The sequence below is a fragment of the Hemiscyllium ocellatum genome, chromosome 2 (genome assembly GCF_020745735.1).
Source record: "Hemiscyllium ocellatum isolate sHemOce1 chromosome 2, sHemOce1.pat.X.cur, whole genome shotgun sequence".
NCBI lineage: Eukaryota > Metazoa > Chordata > Chondrichthyes > Orectolobiformes > Hemiscylliidae > Hemiscyllium > Hemiscyllium ocellatum.
Window position 1 is genome coordinate 40054944 of NC_083402.1, and position 21608 is coordinate 40076551.

A 21608-nucleotide genomic window follows, 5' to 3' on the forward strand; every position below is an offset into this window, starting at 1 on the left:
AGCAGATCCCTGATATCAACAGTGTTACTCATGCAGGGTAACAGCACTGCTCTCTTTGACAAATATTGCACATTTGATACCTACCCTTATGGAATTAGGACAGCAATGTGGTTGACTCTTAACTGCCCTCTAGGCAATTGGGATAGACAACAAATGCTGGCCTAACCAGTGATGCCCTCATCCATGCATGAATAAAAAGAAAATGCTCTTGATATGGTTGCAGAAATTCCCTGTACAAATGAAGCATTACTTCCCTACTTTTGTTTTCAATTCCCCTTGTGATAAATAAGAACATTCTATTAGCTTTCCAAATTATTCGCTGTGTCTACTAGTTTTTATTGATTCATGCACTGGGACACCCAGATACACTATCCCAAGGTTCCATGCACAGCGATTGGTATCTGCAGATCGCAGCACTGACTTCCAGTCCAAAGGTCACTACTGTGCTTGGTTCTTGGAGGCCCATGCAGTTGGGAAGAACCGGAGGCAACTCAAGGAAATTAGACATGGGCAGTAAAAGTAGTTACAACAATGTTCATCACAGTCTGAAAATAAATGATCCAAAACTATATTTTCGGGAACCCAAATTATTTTATTTCTGTTCCAAAGGATCTATACTTACTGGATACTTGGCCTTAATACACATAGGAACAGAATCTCTGCAACTTTTATGAATACTCATGGTACAATCTGAAAAAGAGAAAAAACTTTCAGCAAAAACAAAAATAAAATTTTAAGTGCTAGGAACCTATAAAAGAAAGACATTAGATAAATTATGAGCTGTCTGACAGTATCAGATTATTCAAAATGCAGTCACCTAATTTGGATATTGCTTGTAAGGCTGACATATACCTCCAATCCAAGCAGAGGTGGCATGTTTTCATGAAGGGGAAATCATGCCTGACAAATTTATTGTTTTTTTTTCAGGAAATAACAAGCAGGTGTAATAAATTTGGATTTCTAAAAGGCATTTGGTAATGTACTACAAATAACACTACTTAATAAGCTAACAGTCCGTGGTTTCGGAGTAGAAAACAGGTAGAGTTGACATACCAGGAGAAAGTGAGGACTGCAGGAGTTGTCATACTCCTACCTCAGCATAGGGCTACTCCCTCATTAGAGAGACAGAGAGAGAGATGACTGGTATTAGCTTAACATGAGGCTCACCACACCACAGGCGAGGGGACAGGTTGAGAAGGAGAGTCCTTCATGGTGACGTCAGAGAATTTAACCCATGTTGTTGGCATCATTCTGCATCACAACCTAACTGTCCAGCTAACAGCTAAACCGCTGATGTTAAGGAGAATGAGAGGAGACTTTATTGAAACATATGAGATTGTTAGGTGGCTTGACAGGATAGCTGTGGAGAGGTTGTTTCCTTTGTGGGAGAGTCTAGGACCAGAGGGAAAAAGCTCAGAATAAGGAATTGCACATTTAAGGGCTCTAAGGGTTGTCAAGACTGGGATGTTAAGTATTTTCAAGGCTGACAGACAGATTTCCAATCACTAAGGAAATCAAGGGAGGAAAGTGGAGTTGAGGACTTTCGATAGGCTATTTCTCCTCACATTCCTTATAGTCTCATGATCCTTAATTCCTGTTTCCTGAGTGACTTGCTGGCAATTTCAGAGGGCAGCTAGGAGTACTTTACTGATGTGTTTCTAGGGTCACAAACAGATCCATTGTACAAGGATAGCAGATTTTGTTTTGTTTAATACTAAGGGCATTAGTACAATGGAAAAGGTTGTCATGATCATCAATACTGAGACAAGCTTTTATTTTTAAATGCCAAATTGATTGATTAACTGAATTTAAATTCCCCAACTACTATGACAGACATGCATTCATTCCCTAGCCAACAATTAGATATAGATGTACCTTTCAAACAAATTCTGCTGTAGGATATTCAACTCAAATACTAACCTGGATTCTCTGTTAGTTGCTGACAGAACTGTGATTTATTCAGGGAGATCTGTTTTACTCTTAAAATTGTCTACACCAACTTTACCTAAACAGTCATATGTCAGATATTCATCTGTTCTTCTCATCACTCCCTGGACAGGAGCAATACGTTGAATGTTTTAGTTGCATGACCTGGGGCAGCTTTGAAGTAGGGCTGCTACCAGAAAAGCCTACTGTCAATGGAATGTCTGGTATAATAAAGTGACAGTGCATACTGCTTCACAGCTGCATTTCAGACCTTGTGATCAATAACTCTGATTGCTCATGGAAACCAGCATCCAAAACCTCTAATTAACTGGTTGGTAGGGGTTTTGGATTGAACTACAGTGACTCACATTCTGAGGACCTCACCATTGAAGCATTGGGCAAACATTCACAATATGAGCACAAACGCGAAGCTGTCCTCACACTATCTTGTTAACACGACTGACAACCCTCTGTTTAGTATAAGAATAAACTGAGTGTGCTCTCCACTAACCCCCAAGGAACTGTCTTAAAATACCAATGTAAAATGGCAACATTATAAACACAGCTTCCTTAACCATCAAGTTCAGGGATCCAAGATGGCGGCGACTCAGCAAGTCTGAGTTTACAGTGCTCTTCCCAAAACCTGGGTAAAGTGAGTTACTCACCCCCACCACACTTACCAAACCACCCAAAAAAAAAATTCTAACCTTAATTAGCTGTTTACTATTATATTTAAGCAGTTTAATATTAAGTGGATAATGAGTAAACCAAAGGGATCCCGCAGCTCTCAGAAAACAAAGACCCCTCCCCCACCCTCCTCTCCTCCTCCGGCTGCAGCTGATGTAAAAACAGGCCTTGAAGAGATGATTGCCAGGCTGGAAACGACACTCGTCAATTTCATTGCAGAATCCAGACAGAGATGTAATGCATTCGAAGAAAAGTTACAAAAGCACAGCCGGGCTCTCGAGGAATTACAGGGCCGAGTGAAGGGGGCGGAGCTAAAGGCCACGACCTCCGAGGCTGCAGCACAAACAGCTGCAGAACAGGTGCGAGCTCTGGAGCAGAGAGTCCGGGCCTTTGAAATCTACATGGATGACCTGGATAATAGAAATCGGAGAAAGAATATCCGTCTTCTGGGCCTCCCTGAACAAGAAGAGAAGGGACAGTTAGCAGTATTTCTGGAGCGATGGTTGCCCCAGCTTTTAAACCTGGGGGCTGAAACTGACCGGGTAAGGGTGGAGTGGGCCTACCGGGTCGCAGTACGCGGATCTGGCCCAGAGTTATAGGGAGAGGCAGATACTCCTGGACGCCTCCAGAAAGCTTGGAAAGGATCCTAAAGCTATGATTCATGAAGGATCCAAGATTATGTTATTTCAGGACTTCTCCCCGGCTTTGGCACGAAGGAGGAAGGCGTTTGATGAGGTGAAGAAATGTCTAGGGAACTTAAATATTCAATACACCTTACGCTACCCAGCGACGTTATGCTTTAACCACGAAGGATCCGAGTATAATTTTAGATCACCAGAAGAGGCTAAGGAACTTTTAGACTCGTTTAAATAAATCGTAAGAGACAATTTATGTTGGCTTGCCTCTTCCACACTCCGTGGGGAGAAATGGATACTTTACTCTACTTTACTTTTGCTTCTGGGAGCAGGGTTGTCTTCCCTTGCTATTTTATGTTATTATACTTAACTGTAATTTGTTGGAGTTGTAATTTTATAGTTATGTGTGTTTGTACGTGGCATTGATGCTATCAGATATACTCAGGTATGGGTGGGGAGGGGTGGGGGTGGGGCGCTCACTGTTAACTCTAGCTCGGTATTATATCTAAATCCTATTAAGGAGCGCCCGGGTCAAGGGTGGGACACTGTTTGGGAGAGGATATGGTGGACCTTTAGAAAGGAAGTAAGGCCCCCTGAGAATAAGGGGGAGGATCTCCATTCAAACATGTTTTTTTTTGTTCTTATTGTTTGGAAATAGTTTCCTTTTTATTATACTGTTATGAGTGTATTAGAGAACATTTTCTCTTGTTTGAAGGATGTAAGTGACTCAACTATACACTCTGGATAATTGTGGATTAGATTAGTAGTTAACTGAGTTTCATTGTTTTTCTTTCTTCTTTAGTATCATTCCTTTGAATTTTGATGATTATATATTTAAGATCTATTTTTATATTAATGTTTGTGCTTGAAAGTTCTGTTTATTTTTGTAAATCTGTCAAAATATTAAATTTCTAATAAAAATATCTTTAAAAAAAACCCATCAAGTTCAGGAATAACACTTGAATCTGGAGTTTCCACCTCAAAGGCAGGGATAGTATCCACTGCACTGTTAAGACCTCCTTCAAAATAACTGTTGTACTGTAAATTTTATTATTTAGTGCTGTATAGGGATTAGTCTGGTGAGTGCACCTATTGGGAATTCAGACACTAGAGTTAATACAGGCAGATAAACCATTTGCCCAAATTCAGCATTGAACTTCTGTTACACACTGCACCATATACATCGATTCATCGGGCTCATTTTACCAACCACACACACTAGCTATTTTTTTGATGGGGAGGGTGGGGGGAAGAATACATAAAATATGAGAGGTGAAAGTCCCACTCATGTCCAATCCATTCCTCATAATAGTGGTGCTGAAACTGTCAGCACTCCTGCCACGTTTAAATAAATAATTAGTGGGCAAATAATTTGTTACCAAGTCTCATTCACATCTTGTTTGCCTTTTCTTGGGTTTACCAATTGGTGGGTGATTCTTGCATGGAGCCCGCCCCCACATGAAATGCAGCCCATTATGTGTGCATCTATAAACTGATAGATCGTTACTCACTGAAGCATTGCAGAACGTCCTTTCCACCAACAAGCTTGTCACAAACCATGCATTGTAGTGTCCCTGAAATAATTCCTGCAATGAATTGGTGGCCGTTGCTCCATTTCTCTTTTTCCTTGGCATCTTTGTGCTTCCCCTGTTAAAATAAAAAATGTTGGGAGGTGAAACATCGCGTGGCGCTATAGTATGCCCAAGACAGTTTTATATGAAGATTTCAATTTCTTTTTATTTGCTAAGTACCTGGAGTAACTTTTACAGCATTTGTAAATTTGCAATCTGAAATGTTCTCCCGTTTACAGCCATTGTTCCCAATAGGTGAGTTAAGTATTTCAATATTCTTATCCTTACTATCACACTTCTCCTCTCTCCCTCCCAATTATAAGCCCGCAAAACATTAACTCCACAGATTTGGTTTTCATGCATTTAACTCGGTCAGCTTTGGCTGAACAGTAGGCCAGCTGAAAAAATTATTTGCAATGGGGCAATCCTGGAGATGTTCAGTCCATGGTCATAGAGGATAAGGAAGTGATTACATGCTTGAGTTGACTGTATTAATTAACACCATACATCTTACATTAGGACTTAAATTGAAATGTTGATACTTTTCTTCCTTTTTTTCAGCAAATGAACTGTTGTCTTCTGCACTGGAAGTACAATTAACAACCAGAATCCTTTGAATAATTTGACTGCAAAGCTGGTGTTTAATCCTGCCATCTAGTGGCATTCAATCTTGCATCAAAGGATTGTGCTGCAGTTTATGCTTTTAATGATTAATCTGGTCCAGAGTATCAAGCCTTAAGTCAGCGGTCTCAGCTCATTTACTGTGCTTTTCTTATCAGTATAAATTTAATTAAAAATCAGAGCATAAAGACAAAAAAGTGTAATAGAGCAAAAGATTACACTGCAAATCCAGCCAATCTCACTGAAGAGATTAATCACAGGAAATTCAAAAGGGGTGTGTTCTGAAATCTCAGGAGAATCAATACAAATAGAAAATATATATGAAGGAAGAAGAGATGTGGCCAGTGGCATTTCAGTGAACTGTCCTAGCATATGCAATAAACCATTTCAGATTGAGATGAGGAGGTATTTCTTCACTCAGTGCAGTGGAATTTCTTACCACAGAATTTTGTGGAGTTGAAATCACTAAGCATATTAAGGGAAGAAATAGATTTCTAGAAGCTAATGATGTTGAGGGGTGTGGGGAGTGATTGGGATTATGGTGTTGAGATAGAGGATCAGCCACAATCATGCTGAACAGTGGAACAGGCCTGATCAGCCATATGGAGAAAGTGAGGACTGCAGATGCTGGAGATCAGAGCTGAAAATGTGTTGCTGGAAAAGCGCAGCAGGTCAGGCAGCATCCAAGGAGCAGGAGAGTCAACTTTTCGGGCATGAGCCCTTCTTCAGGAAACCTTCCTGAAGAAGGGCTCATGCCCGAAACGTCGACTCTCCTGCTCCTTGGATGCTGCCTGACCTGCTGCGCTTTTCCAGCAACACATTATCAGGTCTGATCAGCCAAATGGCCTACTTCCGCTTCTATTTTCTATGGTTCTAAGAGGGTATAAATCTCATGTTATCAAAAATAAATTATTCAAATGAAATAAATACAGAGAAATTGGGTAGTATTGCCTGCTCCTGGAGGTGGTGAGCTGAGAGGCTGAAACGGCACTTATTTAAGTGGGCTAGAGCTATACTCAAAAGCCACCAACTTCCCACCTCCTGCAGAATAAAGTCCTTCCCAAGTCCCTCAAATTAAGGCCGCTAATTTATTTTCAATTTATTTGTTCGTGGCTCGACCAGCATTTACTGCTCACCCTTATTTCCCAGAGGGCAGTTATGAGACACCCTACATTGCAATGGGTCTAGAGTCACATGGAGGTTACACAGGGTAGGCAGACTTCCTTCCCTAGAGGACATTACTGACCAGATTTCTTTTATGACAAACAGTGGTCACATGGTTACCATTAGGCTTTCTATTGAATTCAAATTTTACCAGCTGCCATGGTGGGATTTGAACCTATGTCTTCACACCATTAATCAGGGGTTCTATTTTACCAGTCCAATGATGTTATCAGTAGCAGTAATGTCACAGACTAGTAGTGGTCAAGTGAGGACCAGTTAAGAGCTTCAATCTGCAACAGTCAGCGAGTAACTCTGGCAGGAGGGCCTGTAGCCATGTGGCAATCCTGAAAAAACACCTTCTGCTCTTGCGTCCAACTAACCCCCACCATCCCTACATTTTCCAGCCTTAGAAATCCCATAATATATGGACAAAGACACCAACATACACTTCATGTTCGTGGGACTCTGGGGTCCTGGCACTGCTGAGTGCAATAGCTGGGAGCCATTGATTGGCCGACAGCCCTTGGTGGGCAGAACCTCTGCCCATGGGATCTTGATTCCAGGAAGGTCCACAAGTGGCCTTGCCAAAGCCTGATCAATATGCAGTTTGGGGGTGGGGGTTTCTCTGGAAATGGCAGCTCTCACCAGCTCTTCAGCTGATAGAAACAGTGGGCAGAATCTTATGAAGGCATTGGTGGACATGCCTAATAGCTGAAGCATCATGACAAGAGAGTCCAGATTTAAGGAAATCAGCAAAAGTGCCTGAAATGATATGAAAAAATAAACTTGTTTATGTACAGTGCTAGTACTAGAACACACTGTCTGAAACGGTGGTGGGTAAAGAAGCAATTTTGAAGTAGCATTCAAAATAAATGATAGAAACATCTGATGCATCCAGCAAATGAGGAGGAGACTAACTTGATTACCCTTTGAAAGAATCAGCAGAGATGCCATGAATTGAATGACATCCTTCATATCTGCATTTTTCGTTGAAATCAGAGACCATAAAACACAGAGAATTGGTCCAGCTGCAGTTGGGTTAATTCCTACGGGCCAGACTCTTAATTGGCCCTTGACTGACTATTACTACGTCAATAATATTGACACCATTCAACTGTAAGGGGTGGTGGTATACTGGCAATCTCAATGAGTTAGTAATCCAAAACTCCAAACTAAAAGCCTGAGAAGTCAAATAAATAGTAAAGGAAGTTAAAAAAAAACCTTACTGTGATTGGACTCGTTAAAGAATGAAGTTCTGCGGAAGGTGACTCATTATTATATTAGTGACGCTAATTAAAAGAGTTATAATGTTAATTAATAAAGTTCAAAAAGTTAACAAAATATTCTTGTGATACAACATTATACATTTTAATTGTACTCCCAACAGTAAATTATTAACCATATGTTCACTACCTTACACAAGTTCAAAGTTTGGGAGAAGATTTGTAGCTCGGGTGCTCGTTGTTGTGGTTCTGTTTGCCGAGCTGGGAATTTGTGTTGCAGACGTTTCGTCCCCTGTCTAGGTGACATCCTCAGTGCTTGGGAGCCTCCTATGAAGCGCTTCTGTGATGTTTCCTCCGGCATTTGTACCTGCCGCTTCCGGTTGTCAGTTCCAGCTGTCCGCTGCAGTGGCCGGTATATTGGGTTCAGATCGATGTGCTTATTGATTGAATCTGTGGATGAGTGCCATGCCTCTAGGAATTCCCTGGCTGTTCTCTGTTTGGCTTGTCCTATAATAGCAGTGTTGTCCCAGTCGAACTCATGTTGCTTGTCATCTGAGTGTGTGGCTACTAAGGATAGCTGGTCATGTCGTTTCGTGGCTAGTTGGTGTTCATGGATGCGGACCGTTAGCTGTCTTCCTGTTTGTCCTATGTCGTGTTTTGTATAGTCCTTGCATGGGATTTTGTACACTACATTGGTTTTGCTCATGCTGGGTATCGGGTCCTTCGTCCTGGTGAGTTGTTGTTTGAGAGTGGCTGTTGGTTTGTGTGCTGTTATGAGTCCTAGTGGTCGCAGTAGTCTGGCTGTCAGTTCAGAAATGTTTTTGATGTATGGTAGTGTGGCTAGTCCTTTGGGTTGTGGCATGTCTTCATTCCGTTGTCTTTCCCTTAGGCATCTGTTGATGAAAGTGTGGGGGTATCCGTTTTTGGCGAATACATTGTATAGGTGTTCTTCTTCCTCATTTTGCAGTTCTGGTGTACTGCAGTGTGTTGTGCCCCTTTTGAACAGTTTCTTGATGCAACTTCTTTTGTGTGTGTTGGGGTGGTTGCTTTCGTAGGTTAGGACTTGGTCTGTGTGTGTGGTTTTCCTGTATACCTTTGTGGTGAAATCTCCATTCGGTGTTCTCTGTACCATCACGTCTAGGAATGGGAGTTGGTTGTCCTTTTCTTCCTCTCTAGTGAATCGGATTCATGTGAGTGTGGCGTTGATGATCCAGTGTGTGTTCTCTATTTCTGTGTTTTTAATGATTATAAAGGTATCATCTATATATTTGACCCAGAGTTTGGGTTGAATTTGCAGTAAGACTGTTTGTTCTAATCTTTGCATTACCGCTTCTGCTATGAGTCCAGAAATGGGTGAGCCCATGGGTGTGCTGTTGATTTGTTCAATATTTGGTTGTTGAATGTGAAGTGTGTTGTGAGGCACAGGTCCAGTAGTTTGAGTACTCAAGCACAGAAATAGAGAACACACACATTGACCTGGACCCAATATACCGGCCACTGCAGCGGACAGCTGAAACTGACAACCGGAAGTGGCAGGTACAAATCACTATAAATGCCGGAGGAAACATCACAGAAGTGCTTCACAGGAGGCTCCCAAACACTGAGGATGTCACCTAGACAGGGGACGAAACGTCTGCAACACAATTTCCCAGCTCGGCGAACAGAACCACAACAACCTTACACAAGTCAATAGCTATGTTGTAATCTAAGAATTTATAGAGACTTCTGGTGAATTATTATATTAATTGGTTCCAAGTGCATTAATTAATATAAAGAAATGTGTTTGCATAATAAAAGAGGATAGTCTACCTTGCCCTTATTCCTGGTGCTCGTCATTCTGTTTTTGAGGAAGCTGAACGTACGACTCACTTTATATTTTTCAGTCTCTGCTTTTGAAGGAATAATGTACTTGTCCCACTCTTCCTCTTCAATTCTGTAAATAAAATACATTTAGACCAAGTTCTTTTGACTAACTAAGATTTCAAAACTCACTTTAGGTTTTCATTCTCACAAAGTATGTAACTTTGATGTTTGAGCTGAGTTAGTGCATGGCTGAACTATGGTCAAGGATTTGATTTCCTTATTTTTGTTGGGTTATCTAATCTCTGACAGGACAGCAATGAGGTGTGAGTTTATATTTTTTCAGTAGTAGAACCCTATCCAGTAATCCCTGCTGGAGGTAAATATTTTTAACCAACCTGTTCAGTCATGTCATGACACACCTCTGGAGCAGAGATTGATTAGAGTGGTGCTGGAAAAGCACAGCAAGCCAGGTAGCATCCGAGGAGCAGGAAAAATCGACATTGGAGCAGGTAGGATTGTGGACACTTATTGAGAGCAGATTGAGTTAGAATTTGATGATGGCCATGATGGAGAGTTTGCCAACCGTCACCATTAAAGCTCACAATTAAACACAGGCTAATAATAGTGAGGCAGATATGGTTGCGATAGCATCACAACTCCAGAAACAAGTCGATAAGTTAGGAGTGAAGGACAAAAGTTGATGAGAATAGATGGGAGGAACCCTTTACTCACAAATGAATCCTCCAAACTCTTAATTGATACAATTATACCTTGGTGACTGTGAGGATGGCTCTCATATTTAGTAACTAGCAAGGTAAAGTTGTAGCTGAAAATGTGTTGCTGGTCAAAGCACAGCAGGCCAGGCAGCATCTCAGGATTCTCTATTCCTGAGATGCTGCCTGGCCTGCTGTGCTTTGACCAGCAACACATTTTCAGCTGTGATCTCCAGCATCTGCAGACCTCATTTTTTACTCGAAGGTAAAGTTGTACACAGTTATTCCAGTCATCATTATTTTAGGGTTAGCTAACAAAGCCACAAGAAGACTGCTGATACATCATAAATTACTGCAAGCACATGACACTCAAAATTAGCCTTTGAAGAACAGAAGCAACATGTCCCAATAAGCCTGGTGGGTCATTTGAAAATTTGTATTAAAGTTAATTTCTGTGTTAACTGCACATTCAACTTGGATTAATCTTTGATGGACACAAGAAGCTGGGCTTTAGAGGGTATAATGGTTTTTTTCTCTTCCCAGGTAAAAGTGGGAGGCTGGATGTCTACCCATGATCTCATCAGATCCTCTTCCAGCCCATTTCCTCGCAACGCTGCCCCTCATCAATTTAATACATGAAGCAGTATTAATTGCTTTAAGACGTGCCTTGCATCCAAACTGGAGGGGAGGTCCTAAAGCAGCTGCTGGCCAATTGATGGGGTAAAAATAATGACTGCAGATGCTGGACACCAGCTTCTGGATTAGTGGTACTGGAAGAGCACAACAGTTCAGGCAACATCCAAGGAGCAGTGAAATCGACGTTTCGGGCAAAAGCCCTTCATCAGGAATAAAGACAGTGAGCCTGAAGCGTGGAGAGATGAGCTAGAGGAGGGTGGGGGTGGGGAGAAAGTAGCACAGAGTATAATGGGTGAATGGGGGAGGGGATGAAGGTGATAGAGCAGGGAGGAGTGGGTGGAGTGGATAGGTGGAAAAGGAGCTAGACAGGTAGGACAAGTCCCGACAGGTCATGGGGACAGTGCTGAGCTAGAAGTTTGGAACTAGGGTGAGGTGGGGGAAGGGGAAATGAGGAAACTGTTGAAGTCCACATTGATGCCCTGGGGTTGAAGTGTTCCGAGGTGGAAGATGAGGCGTTCTTCCTCCAGGCGTCTGGTGATGAGGGAGCTGCGGTGAAGGAGGCCCAGGACCTCCATGTCCTCAGCAGAGTGGGAGGGGGAGTTGAAATGTTGGGCCACGGGGCGGTGTGGTTGATTGGTGCGGGTGTCCCGGAGATGTTCCCTAAAGCGCTCTGCTAAGAGGTGCCCTTTCTCCCCAGTGTAGAGGAGACCGCATCGGAAGCAACAGATAAATGATGGATGTGGAAGGCTCCTTTAGGGCCTTGGATAGAGGTGAGGGAAGAGGTGTGGGCACAGGTTTTACAGTTCCTGCGGTAGCAGGGGAAAGTGCCAGGATGGGAGGGTGGGTTGTAGGGGGGCATGGACCTGACCAGGTAGTCACGGAGGGAACGGTCTTTGCGGAAGGCGGAAAGGGGTGGGGAGGGAAATATATCCTGGTGGTGGGGTCTTTTTGGAGGTGGCGGAAATGTCGATGGAAGATTTGGTTAATGCGAAGGTTTGTAGGGTGGAAGGCGAGCACCAGGAGCGTTCTAGGTAAAAACAATGACTGCTGTGCTCTTCCAGCACCACTGATCCAGAACCAGGACCGTTCTGTCCTTGTTACGGTTGGAGGGGTGGGGTCTGAGGGCGGAGATGCGAGATGTGGACAAGATGTATTGGAGGGCATCTTTAACCACGTGGGAAGGGAAATTGTAGTCTCTAAAGAAGGAGGCCATCTGGTGTGTTCTGTGGTGGAACTGCATTGGCGCTACCTCGTGCTCCCGCAAGGAGGTTGAGCAATTCATCAACTTCACCAACACATTCCACCCTGACCGTAAACTTACCTGGACCATCTCTGACACCTCCCTCACTTTCCTGGACCTCTCCATCTCCATTAATGACAACCGACTTGACACTGACATTTTTTACAAACCCACCGACTCTCACAGCTACTGGATTACACCTCTTCCCACCCTACCTCTTGCAAAAATGACATCCCGTATTCCCAATTCCTCCGCCTCCGCCGTATCTGCTCCCAGGAGGACCAGTTCCACCACAGAACACACCAGATTGCCTCCTTCTTTAGAGACCGCAATTTCCCTTCCCACGTAGTTAAAGATGCCCTCCAACGCATCTCGTCCACATCCCGCACCTCCGCCCTCAGACCCCACTCCTCCAAACGTAACAAGGACAGAACGCCCCTGGTGCTCACCTTCCACCCTACAAACCTTCGCATAAAGCAAATCATACGCCGACATTGCCACCATCTCCAAAAAGACCCCACCACCAGGGATATATTTCCCTCCCCACCCCTTTCCGTCTTCCACAAAGACCGTTCCCTCCGTGACTACCTGATCAGGTCCACATCCCCCTACAACCCACCCTCTCATCCTGGCACTTTCCCCTGCCACCGCAGGAACTGTAAAACCTGCGCCCACACCTCCTCCCTCACCTCTATCCAAGGCCTTAAAGGAGCCTTCCACATCCATCAAAGTTTTACGTGCACATCCACTAATATCATTTATTGTATCTGGTGCTCCTGATGCGGTCTTCTCTACACTGGGGAGAAAGGGCGTCTCCTAGCAGAGTGCTTTAGGGAACATCTCCGGGACACCTGCACCAATCAATCACACTACCCCGTGGCCCAACATTTTAACTCCCCCTCCCACACTGCTGAGGACATGGAGTCCTGGGCCTCCTTCACCACCGCTCCCTCAGCACCAGACGCCTGGAGGAAGAATGCCTCATCTTCCGCCTCGGAACACTTCAACCCCAGGGCATCAATGTGGACTTCAACAGTTTCCTCATTTCCCCTTCCGCCCACCTTACCCTAGTTCCAAACTTCCAGCTCAGCACTGTCCCCATGACCTGTCGGGACTTGTCCTACCTGCCTATCTTCTTTTCCACCTATCCACTCCACCCTCCTCCCCCCGACCTATCACCTTCATCCCCTCCCCCATTCACCCATTGTACTCTATGCTACTTTCTCCCCACCCCCACCCTCCTCTAGCTCATCTCTCCACGCTTCAGGCTCACTGCCTTTATTCCTGATGAAGGGCTTTTGCCCGAAACGTTGATTTCGCTGATCCTTGGATACTGCCTGAACTGCTGTGCTCTTCCAGCACCACTAATCCAGAAGCTGGCCAATTGATACCCAACATCTCTGTGGTCCCCACAGCACCAAATGATAGCAATGGTCACAGTGGATTCTACAGGCAATTCCACCATGTTGAGGAGGCCAGGTTAGTCTGGAGTCAAGTGCCTGTTCAAGGAAGTGTTGGGAGTTGACAATCCTGCCTCTCGGATGCTGCCTGACCAGCTTTGCTTTTCCAGCACCACTCTCAACTCTGGTTTTCAGCATCTGCAGTCCTTGCTTTTACCTAACTGCGGTTATGAGTCTGGGGGATGAATGGGATTAGGTGGGGTGAATTAAAGGTGGGAAACAACCTTTAAGGGGGTGCTACCAACAGGCCTCAAGAGGCCTGCAAAGGAGAATGTGACGCACCCCTGTTAAACACCAGACCACACAGTGAATCCGCTGTATTTTCTGAATCATTTGAACCTCTTTCTCCAACCATGGGAAAACATTGTAGTGGCAGGATAAGGTACTTGGGAAGCCATTAATTGGTAATTTAAGGGTCTCATTAGGCCTAACAGTAGATGTTTTCATCATTCCCCCACCCCACCCCACAAACCATAAAATATCAGACAGGTTGGAGGCAGGCAAGTGGTCAGTGAAGAGTCCACCTGGTGGATTTCAGACCTGCCAGCACAGACCATAAAATCCAGCAAAGGAAATAAGCATTAATTCTGAACAGGAGTCAGCTGTGAGTGGACTGACTCAAGAATTTCTAACCTTAAGTACAACGGATGTGTGGGGAACAATACAAATGCCAGAATGGATAACTGTGATGTGTATATAAAGGTAAGTTCTTGAGGAGAACTGGGTGTGGTGACAACAGAAAAGGTGCTGGTGCAGACTGGAAAGATATAAGAAACGTTGGTCCGATTGGGATAGTGGTGATGATGGAGGCAGTGTGGTTTTTATTTGTGGCTGTGAGGAGTACCCATGTACCCTTTAAAGAACACTTGCTTGATAGCACATAGTGCTGATTTTCCTGAATGCAGCTGTCCTGCGATAAATAGGAAGCTCATTGCTACTCCTTCAATCATGGACCTTGGATGTGTTAGTTTAGTCCAAGATGGTGGACAGCACACTTCTAGTCCATAATGTGCATGCACCACCTGCACATCATCTTGGAGGCTTAAGAGACTCTTTAACACAATTTTAAAAAGTACCTCATAGTTAAACATTTAGAACTAAAATCTATTTTGCAAGTAAATATAGCCTCTTTTGGTAATTTTGTTTCTGTTTGAGTTCAAGCAAATGTTCATTAGCAGCACAGTAAATATCATCATAACTGAAGTCTATATCCTATTTGATCTCTCATTGATGTCTGACTTTCGAATAAGATGGAGGTGGGGAGTACCAGAAACTGGCATATACATTTACTTCAAAGAGGAAACTGTAGCAAATCTACATTTAGTAATATAGTTAAAATTTACTTTTATAAGAATCACAATCGATAACTACCTACAGGGACTTTGAATGGGATTTGTGATTAACAGAATAAACACACCGCAGTACATCCTTAACTGTTCACAGGATAGACAACCTTGTTTCTGTTCTGTGGGAACGTGGAATTAAATGGACTTTAAAACAAATGATAATGAAACACTGCACAAAGATGCATTGGAAAAGCATTTTGTGTGCGATGATTACACATGATTAAATTAATTAGAATATAACATGAAGGATCGTATGCCAATCAACTATACTCGTGAATTTCTCAAAGTCCAGAATGCAAAGATGCTGCCATACTTTGGGACCACGAAAGTGAAAAGGGAAGAGAAGGCTTGAATTTTTCACAAGTTACCAACAATCCATTCAGTAACATTGACTTATCAAGTGAAGACAAAGTCATATCAAGGACAAAACCCACTCAAGAATTTTTTTCCCTGTATGTTACAATAATTGGTAGGCAGTTATAAAACGCATTGTGATTTATATTATTTAAGGTTCTTGTAAAATAGATTCATTCACAATTAATCATAAAAATGTGAAGGCAAACTTTCACCATGGCATTTACTAAAACCACCACCACCACCACTCTGCTACTTCACTGCATAACTGGATACATTTACTTCAAAAGATCAGACTGAGGGGCCAACTACAATGGTCAGGTTTATGAGGATGATCCTGTTAAATTAGCCAGCCGTAAAAGAACTCTGGGTCCCATGGGCAGCACTGTGTGTGTACAGGTCAATAAAGCTTCCATTTGCTCATCTGGAAAGTCATAGCTTTCACTACACCCCCTCCCCTTCATTAGTAAAGTCAAAAGCAAGGGCTTGGGGAATTCCATTTGCACTGTGTGCTAAGATACAGAGGACTACATAAGCGAGTGAATTAATTTAAGTGCAAGCATCACTGTTAGTTTTTCTCTTCCTATCATGTGAGTTAGCCAATATTCAGAGAATGATCATTTTTTAGCTAAAGGCCTTTGTGCTGCCTAGTGCTCACAATTTTCATATTTGCAATGAAAATGTTGAGATAGGCTTCATCTTTCATAAGAATCAAGTGAGCTTTCAATACTCTTGCAGAGAGATTTTTTTTGCACAATATCTGCTGTATAAACATTTCTATTATACAAGTAGCATTTGAATAATATGGTCAGACCTACAGTGAAGCTGTTTCCATGAAGCCAATGATAACTCTAATATGTTTATCTATGAATGGTACTGTATCAATTAGTATGTGTCAGTTAAAGACACAACGTATTATCTTTCAAAGACCAAATGCAATTACTTAAGCAATTCCTTAAGATTTTTTCAGCAGATAAATACAAATTGAAATTTTATGCAAAAACGCTCTGAATACTAAATTACTCTGGCAAGTTTCCATTTCTCATTTTTTTGGAGTTGGCTATAAAACATTTACATTCCAGAATGAGCTTCTCCAGGCAATGATGAGGCAGAAATATCCATATTGTTAAAACAGCAAATAAACTGCCCAGTATCATCACATCAATTAGTTCAAGAATGATGGGTGGAATTCTCTCCCACTGACTATGGATACAAAAGAAATTCTATCCTTAATCATTAAAATACTGAAACTTGGTCAACAGCGAAATCTGTTCCAGCACATCAGCTTCATGTAAAAGGCCTCAGTGGGAGGTTTTCCAGTTTGAGGGTTAGAGATATTTATTGGGGTTAAAGTTAGACATGCATTACTTCAACACACAAACACACAGATATTTATTAGAGGACTGAAACATACTCTTTTAGAAACTCCGACAAAGTCAGATGCTGCAGCGAGTCTGCTAGCTCCGAACAGCCTTCCTCATCAGCTGACTGTGCCCGTTTGCGAAAACTAAGTTCCCTACAGAAAATGATAAATGCCTGAAATTTTGCTGCAATATACAGAATAACTGACAAGACTGCAGGATCATAAGTTCATACAATACAGTTAGCAGCTTTTTAAACTGCCAGATTTTTTATTATGGAAACATTTTCAGACATTGGGATAAAATTCCTACGTAGACTTTGTAAAATTTTGAAATCCTTTGTGAAATTTAAAGTAAATTCACATGTTAGTCTTAGCAAGAGGATTTGAGCACACAAATTAAGATGACTTGCTTCAATCATATAGCTAGGTGAGACAGCATCTGGAATGTTATATGCAGTTTGACCCTTTCAACTCAGGAAACAGAAATATAGAAAATAGGACCAGGAGTAGGCCATTCTGCCCTTTGAGACCACTCCACCAATGATAATGAACATGGACAATCATCCAACTCAATAGTTTGTCACCTTGCCCCCTTTACCATTTGATCACTTTAGCCCCAAGTGTTTTACCCAATTCCTGCTTGAAATATTACGATGTTTTGGCCTCTACTGCTTTCTGTGATAGTGAATTCCATTGTCCTACCACTCTGAGTGAAGGAATTTCTCATTTCAGTCCTACATTTACCCCATATGCTTAAACTGTGACCCTTGTTTCTGGATTCTCCATCAGTAGGTACATCCTTCCTGCATCTACCTTGTCTAATTCTGTTAAGATTCATAGGTTTCTCAGAGATTTCTTCCTCCTTATTCTTCTCAACTCCAGTGAATATAATCTTAACCGATTCAACTTGTCTTCATCCCAGAAGTCAGTCTGATAAGCCTTTGTTGAACTCCCTCCATAGCCAGAATATCTTTCTCCATATAAGGAGACCAAAACTGCACACAATATTCCAGATGTGGTCTCACCAAAGCCCTGTACAATTGCAGCAAGATATCCCTTCTCTTGTACTCAAAACCTCTCACTATGAATGCAAACATATTGTTTATCTTGTTCACCACCTGCTGAATTTACACGCTTATCTTCAGTGACTGGTGTACAAGGTCACCCAGTGCCATTGCCCAATTGCCTCTTTCAATTTATAGCCAAATAATAATCCATCTTTCTGTTGTTTTGCTACCAAACCTCACACATGTCCTCATTATACTTTATCTGCCATGTATTTGCCCACTCACTCAGCTTGTTCAAATTACATTTCCTCATAGCTCACCCTCTCATGCAGCTTTGTGACATCTGCAAATGTGGAGATTTTACATTTAGTTCCCTGAGGTAAATCATTAACATATATTGTGAGTGGCCTAGCACTGATTCCTATAATACCCCACAATTTACTGCCTGCCATTCGGAAAAAGGCTCGTTTATTCCTACTCTTTCTGTCTGCTAGCCAGTTCTCTACTCATTTCAATGCACTACCTCTAATCCCATGTGCTTTAATTTTAATGTTAAAACACATAGAGGGAATGCAGAGGAAACTCACCAAACTAATTCTTGTAATGGTGTGAGAGCCCTATGAGGAGAGATTGGGCCTCTTTTTCTAGAGCTTTGAAGAATGAGGGTGCTCTCATTGAAACATACAAGGTTCTTAAAGTGCCAGTCAGTCTAAATCCAGAATCAGGGAATATCTCCTGGGGATGTAGAACCAGGGAACACACTCTCAGAATAAAGGCCAAGTCATTTATATTCAAGTTGAGGAGAAATTTCTTCATTCAGAGGATAGTAAACCTTTGGAATTCTCTACCCCAGAGCGCTGTGAAAGCTCAGTCATTGATTATGTTCAATATAGAGATCAATAGATTTCTAGATAGTAATGACATCAATGACTATGTGATCAGCCATGATCTAGAATGGTGGAGAGACTTGAGGGACTAAACGGCCTATCCTTGCTCTTATGTTCCTTTTTAGAGGCTTACTGAATCATATTACCTGGGTAAATAAATGAAGTAAAATACGAACTGACCATTTGTAGCTACCTGGTAATCTGAATATTTTGTATCATTTAATGTTACTGAAGGTTTGTGGTTGGTTTATATTCACATCATCAGTACATATTAAGAATCACAGAATTATTATGGATACAGAAGAAGGCTATTGAACCCATCATATCTGAACCAGCTGCTGGAGCATTCTAACTTAGTTCCCAACTCCTGCTTTTATGCCCTTTACCTGCACATTGTTTATAACAAAATATCATTAAATGCCCTCTTGAACCTGCCACCACAGTTCCAGGTAATGCATTCCAAATCCAAAACATGCACTGTGAAACAAATTCTATTCATCTCATGTTTGTTACTTATGCAAAACATAAACTGTGCCATCCACTTCTCAATCCTTTCATGAAAGGGAGGAATTGTTCCCAATCTATTTTGTCTAGACCCCTCAAAATTTTGAAAACTTCTATCAAATCTCCCCTCAGCCTTTTCAAGGAAAACAGTCCCAACATCTCTCTTTCCTCTTAATTGGAGTTTCCCATTAGAAGGGACCATTCTCAAACTTTTTCAGCATTTTCTCCAATGCATACACACCCTTTCTATAGTGTGGTCCTGAAAACTGTACACAATACTCCAGCTGAGGTCTAAACAGTGTCCTAGATAAGTTCAGCATAGCATCCCTGTATTTGCATTCTATAGCCCTCCCAATGAAGCACAGAGCTTTAAAAAAAAGTCAGCTCTCTCTACCTGTCCAGACTCTTTTTAATGATTAATAGTGTCGAATAATATCAAAAATATTTGAAAGTGATGAATTTAGAGGGCTACAGAAATAGGACTGGTAGATGGGATAGCTGGGAAGCTCTTTTGGGAGCTGATACAGATACGTTGGGTCAAATGGCCTCTTTCTGTACAGTAAGTTTTAAATCTACTGTCACTAATGTGAACTTATTTTCTTGGATTTACTGTCAGTAATGTGACATGAGGCTGGTTGTGTTGTGTAAGTTGATGTCATTACCAGGCAAAGGGATCTAAATTAAGTCTATGAGAATGATCACTGATCCCAAGGTATTACAAGTGATTAATCCACTAGGAAGGTATGTATGGAATTGGAGGTAACTATCTGGAATGGGTTGAAATGGATTGGTTGGGGAGTGGCAAACAGCAATTAATTCAATTCCAAGAAAATAAGTTCATAGATAGGAAATAAATTATCTGAAACTAATTATACAACTCTCAGCCACAAAAAATAACAAGTTATGGATTCGTAGGATGTTAGTGGACAGCCAATTGAAACAGACACAATATGCAGCAGCAGCAGCAGCAGCAGCAAGGAAAGCTAACTAGATCTTGTGGTGTATAGTCATGTCTGCATGGCACAAACACCAGAAGATTAAAATGAAAATGTAAAACAAATACTGGTTCAGACAAGTTACTTTGTGCAATTCTGATTATCATACTACAGCAAGACTAATTAAATACAAGTGCAGGGCAGAAGAGGTCAACCAAACTGAAATCTCATTCAAGGTATGAGAGCTTTTGGGCACAAGCTTCAGGACTCGGAATATTGGCTCTGGGTTAGAAGAGAAAGGCAAGCAGTGTAGATGTAATGACTTTATGTGGAGCTCGGTAAATATGTGGAATGGATTTTGTATAAAGGTGGAAACATTTGCGGGAGAATTGATGAGTGGGCATTTAAAACAAATCAGTTTTCTCGGTGTTTGCCTAATGCCTTTCCTATGTCAGTGTAACAGTCTTTTAATAGAAGAGACATATTAGAGTTCACAAACTGTAAAAGGAAATAAAACATGAAATACATTAGTACAAACTGGAATGAAAAATGGTTCAAATATGAATATTAAAATTACTAAAAAGTATACAAACCAACCAGAAGCTATGCAAAATAAAGCTAATTATAAATCAAGGTATATCTGAGGGTAACTGTCTATGAACAGTGTCTTTAAGCTGAATAAAAGCAAAATATTGAAGATATTAGAAATCTGAAATAAAAACAAACTGCTGGAGAAACTCAGCAGGTCTAGCAACATCTGTAGAGAAAGAAATAAACAGAGTTAATGTTTCCAATTTAATGGCTCTTCTTCAGAATTGAAGGGTGCTGGAAAATGTTTCTTTATTGCAAAAATAAAACTTTATTCCTAAAACCACCTATTAGTACTAAGATTAAAAATCATTCCTGTAAAAACATTGGAATTTGACATTTCTCAGAGCTTCCCTGCAGTTGCAAAAACAAAGGCATTTCCTACTCATGCAGTTCATTTTGAGGCAACAAGAAGGTCTGACAACTGAACAAACTTTCATTATACTTTGGCAGAAATACCTTAGACAGTGGTCTTTTCCCACTGCACTGGGGCAGCAGCCGCCCCAACTTACAGTACAACCCTCAGCACAGAGTCTCAGACCTTGGAATGTACTAGTCTTCAACACTTGCTTGAGGTCAACTCTTTACACTGGAAGACCAGCAAGTTGTGGGCAGACCAACAGAGTGTCTTTCACCGAATGGATGGTCCTCCAGGCACAGTCGACATTTTGGTGTGCATCACAAGGAAATGGCCTGTAGACCACACAGTTCTGCATCATGGAAAGCTGAGGAAGAACCTCGACAAAGATCAGTACATCTCTCTCCAGACCTTGTTTGCAAAGGCACATTGCAGAAGGGGATATGTGACAGTCTCCTCTCTACCCTGCAGCTGCATCAAGGGAAGCATGCAGTTTCATACAGAGGCTGGGCTTACATAAAGGATCTGACAGGTAATGCCCTTCTCGCCACCAGTCAAGCTACATCTTGGTGCTTGTTGGAAAGTTT

At 41.9% G+C, this 21608-nt stretch overlaps 1 protein-coding gene across 7 annotated transcripts in view; it reads right to left on the minus strand.

Moving 5' to 3' along the window:
* Positions 1 to 21608, minus strand: part of arhgef28a (Rho guanine nucleotide exchange factor (GEF) 28a) — a 447370-nt gene that overhangs the window by 169435 nt on the left and 256327 nt on the right. For 5 of the 7 annotated variants that reach the window (XM_060836104.1, XM_060836096.1, XM_060836114.1 and 2 more), the window contains 4 exons: positions 16794 to 16895; positions 9637 to 9760; positions 4760 to 4895; positions 623 to 690 (listed from right to left, as the gene is read on the minus strand). In XM_060836104.1, the coding sequence (XP_060692087.1) occupies positions 623 to 690; positions 4760 to 4895; positions 9637 to 9760; positions 16794 to 16895 (430 nt within the window). The remainder of the gene's footprint in view (positions 1 to 622; positions 691 to 4759; positions 4896 to 9636; positions 9761 to 16793; positions 16896 to 21608) is intronic. The other 2 variants (XM_060836132.1, XM_060836122.1) reach the window with 1 other exon arrangement.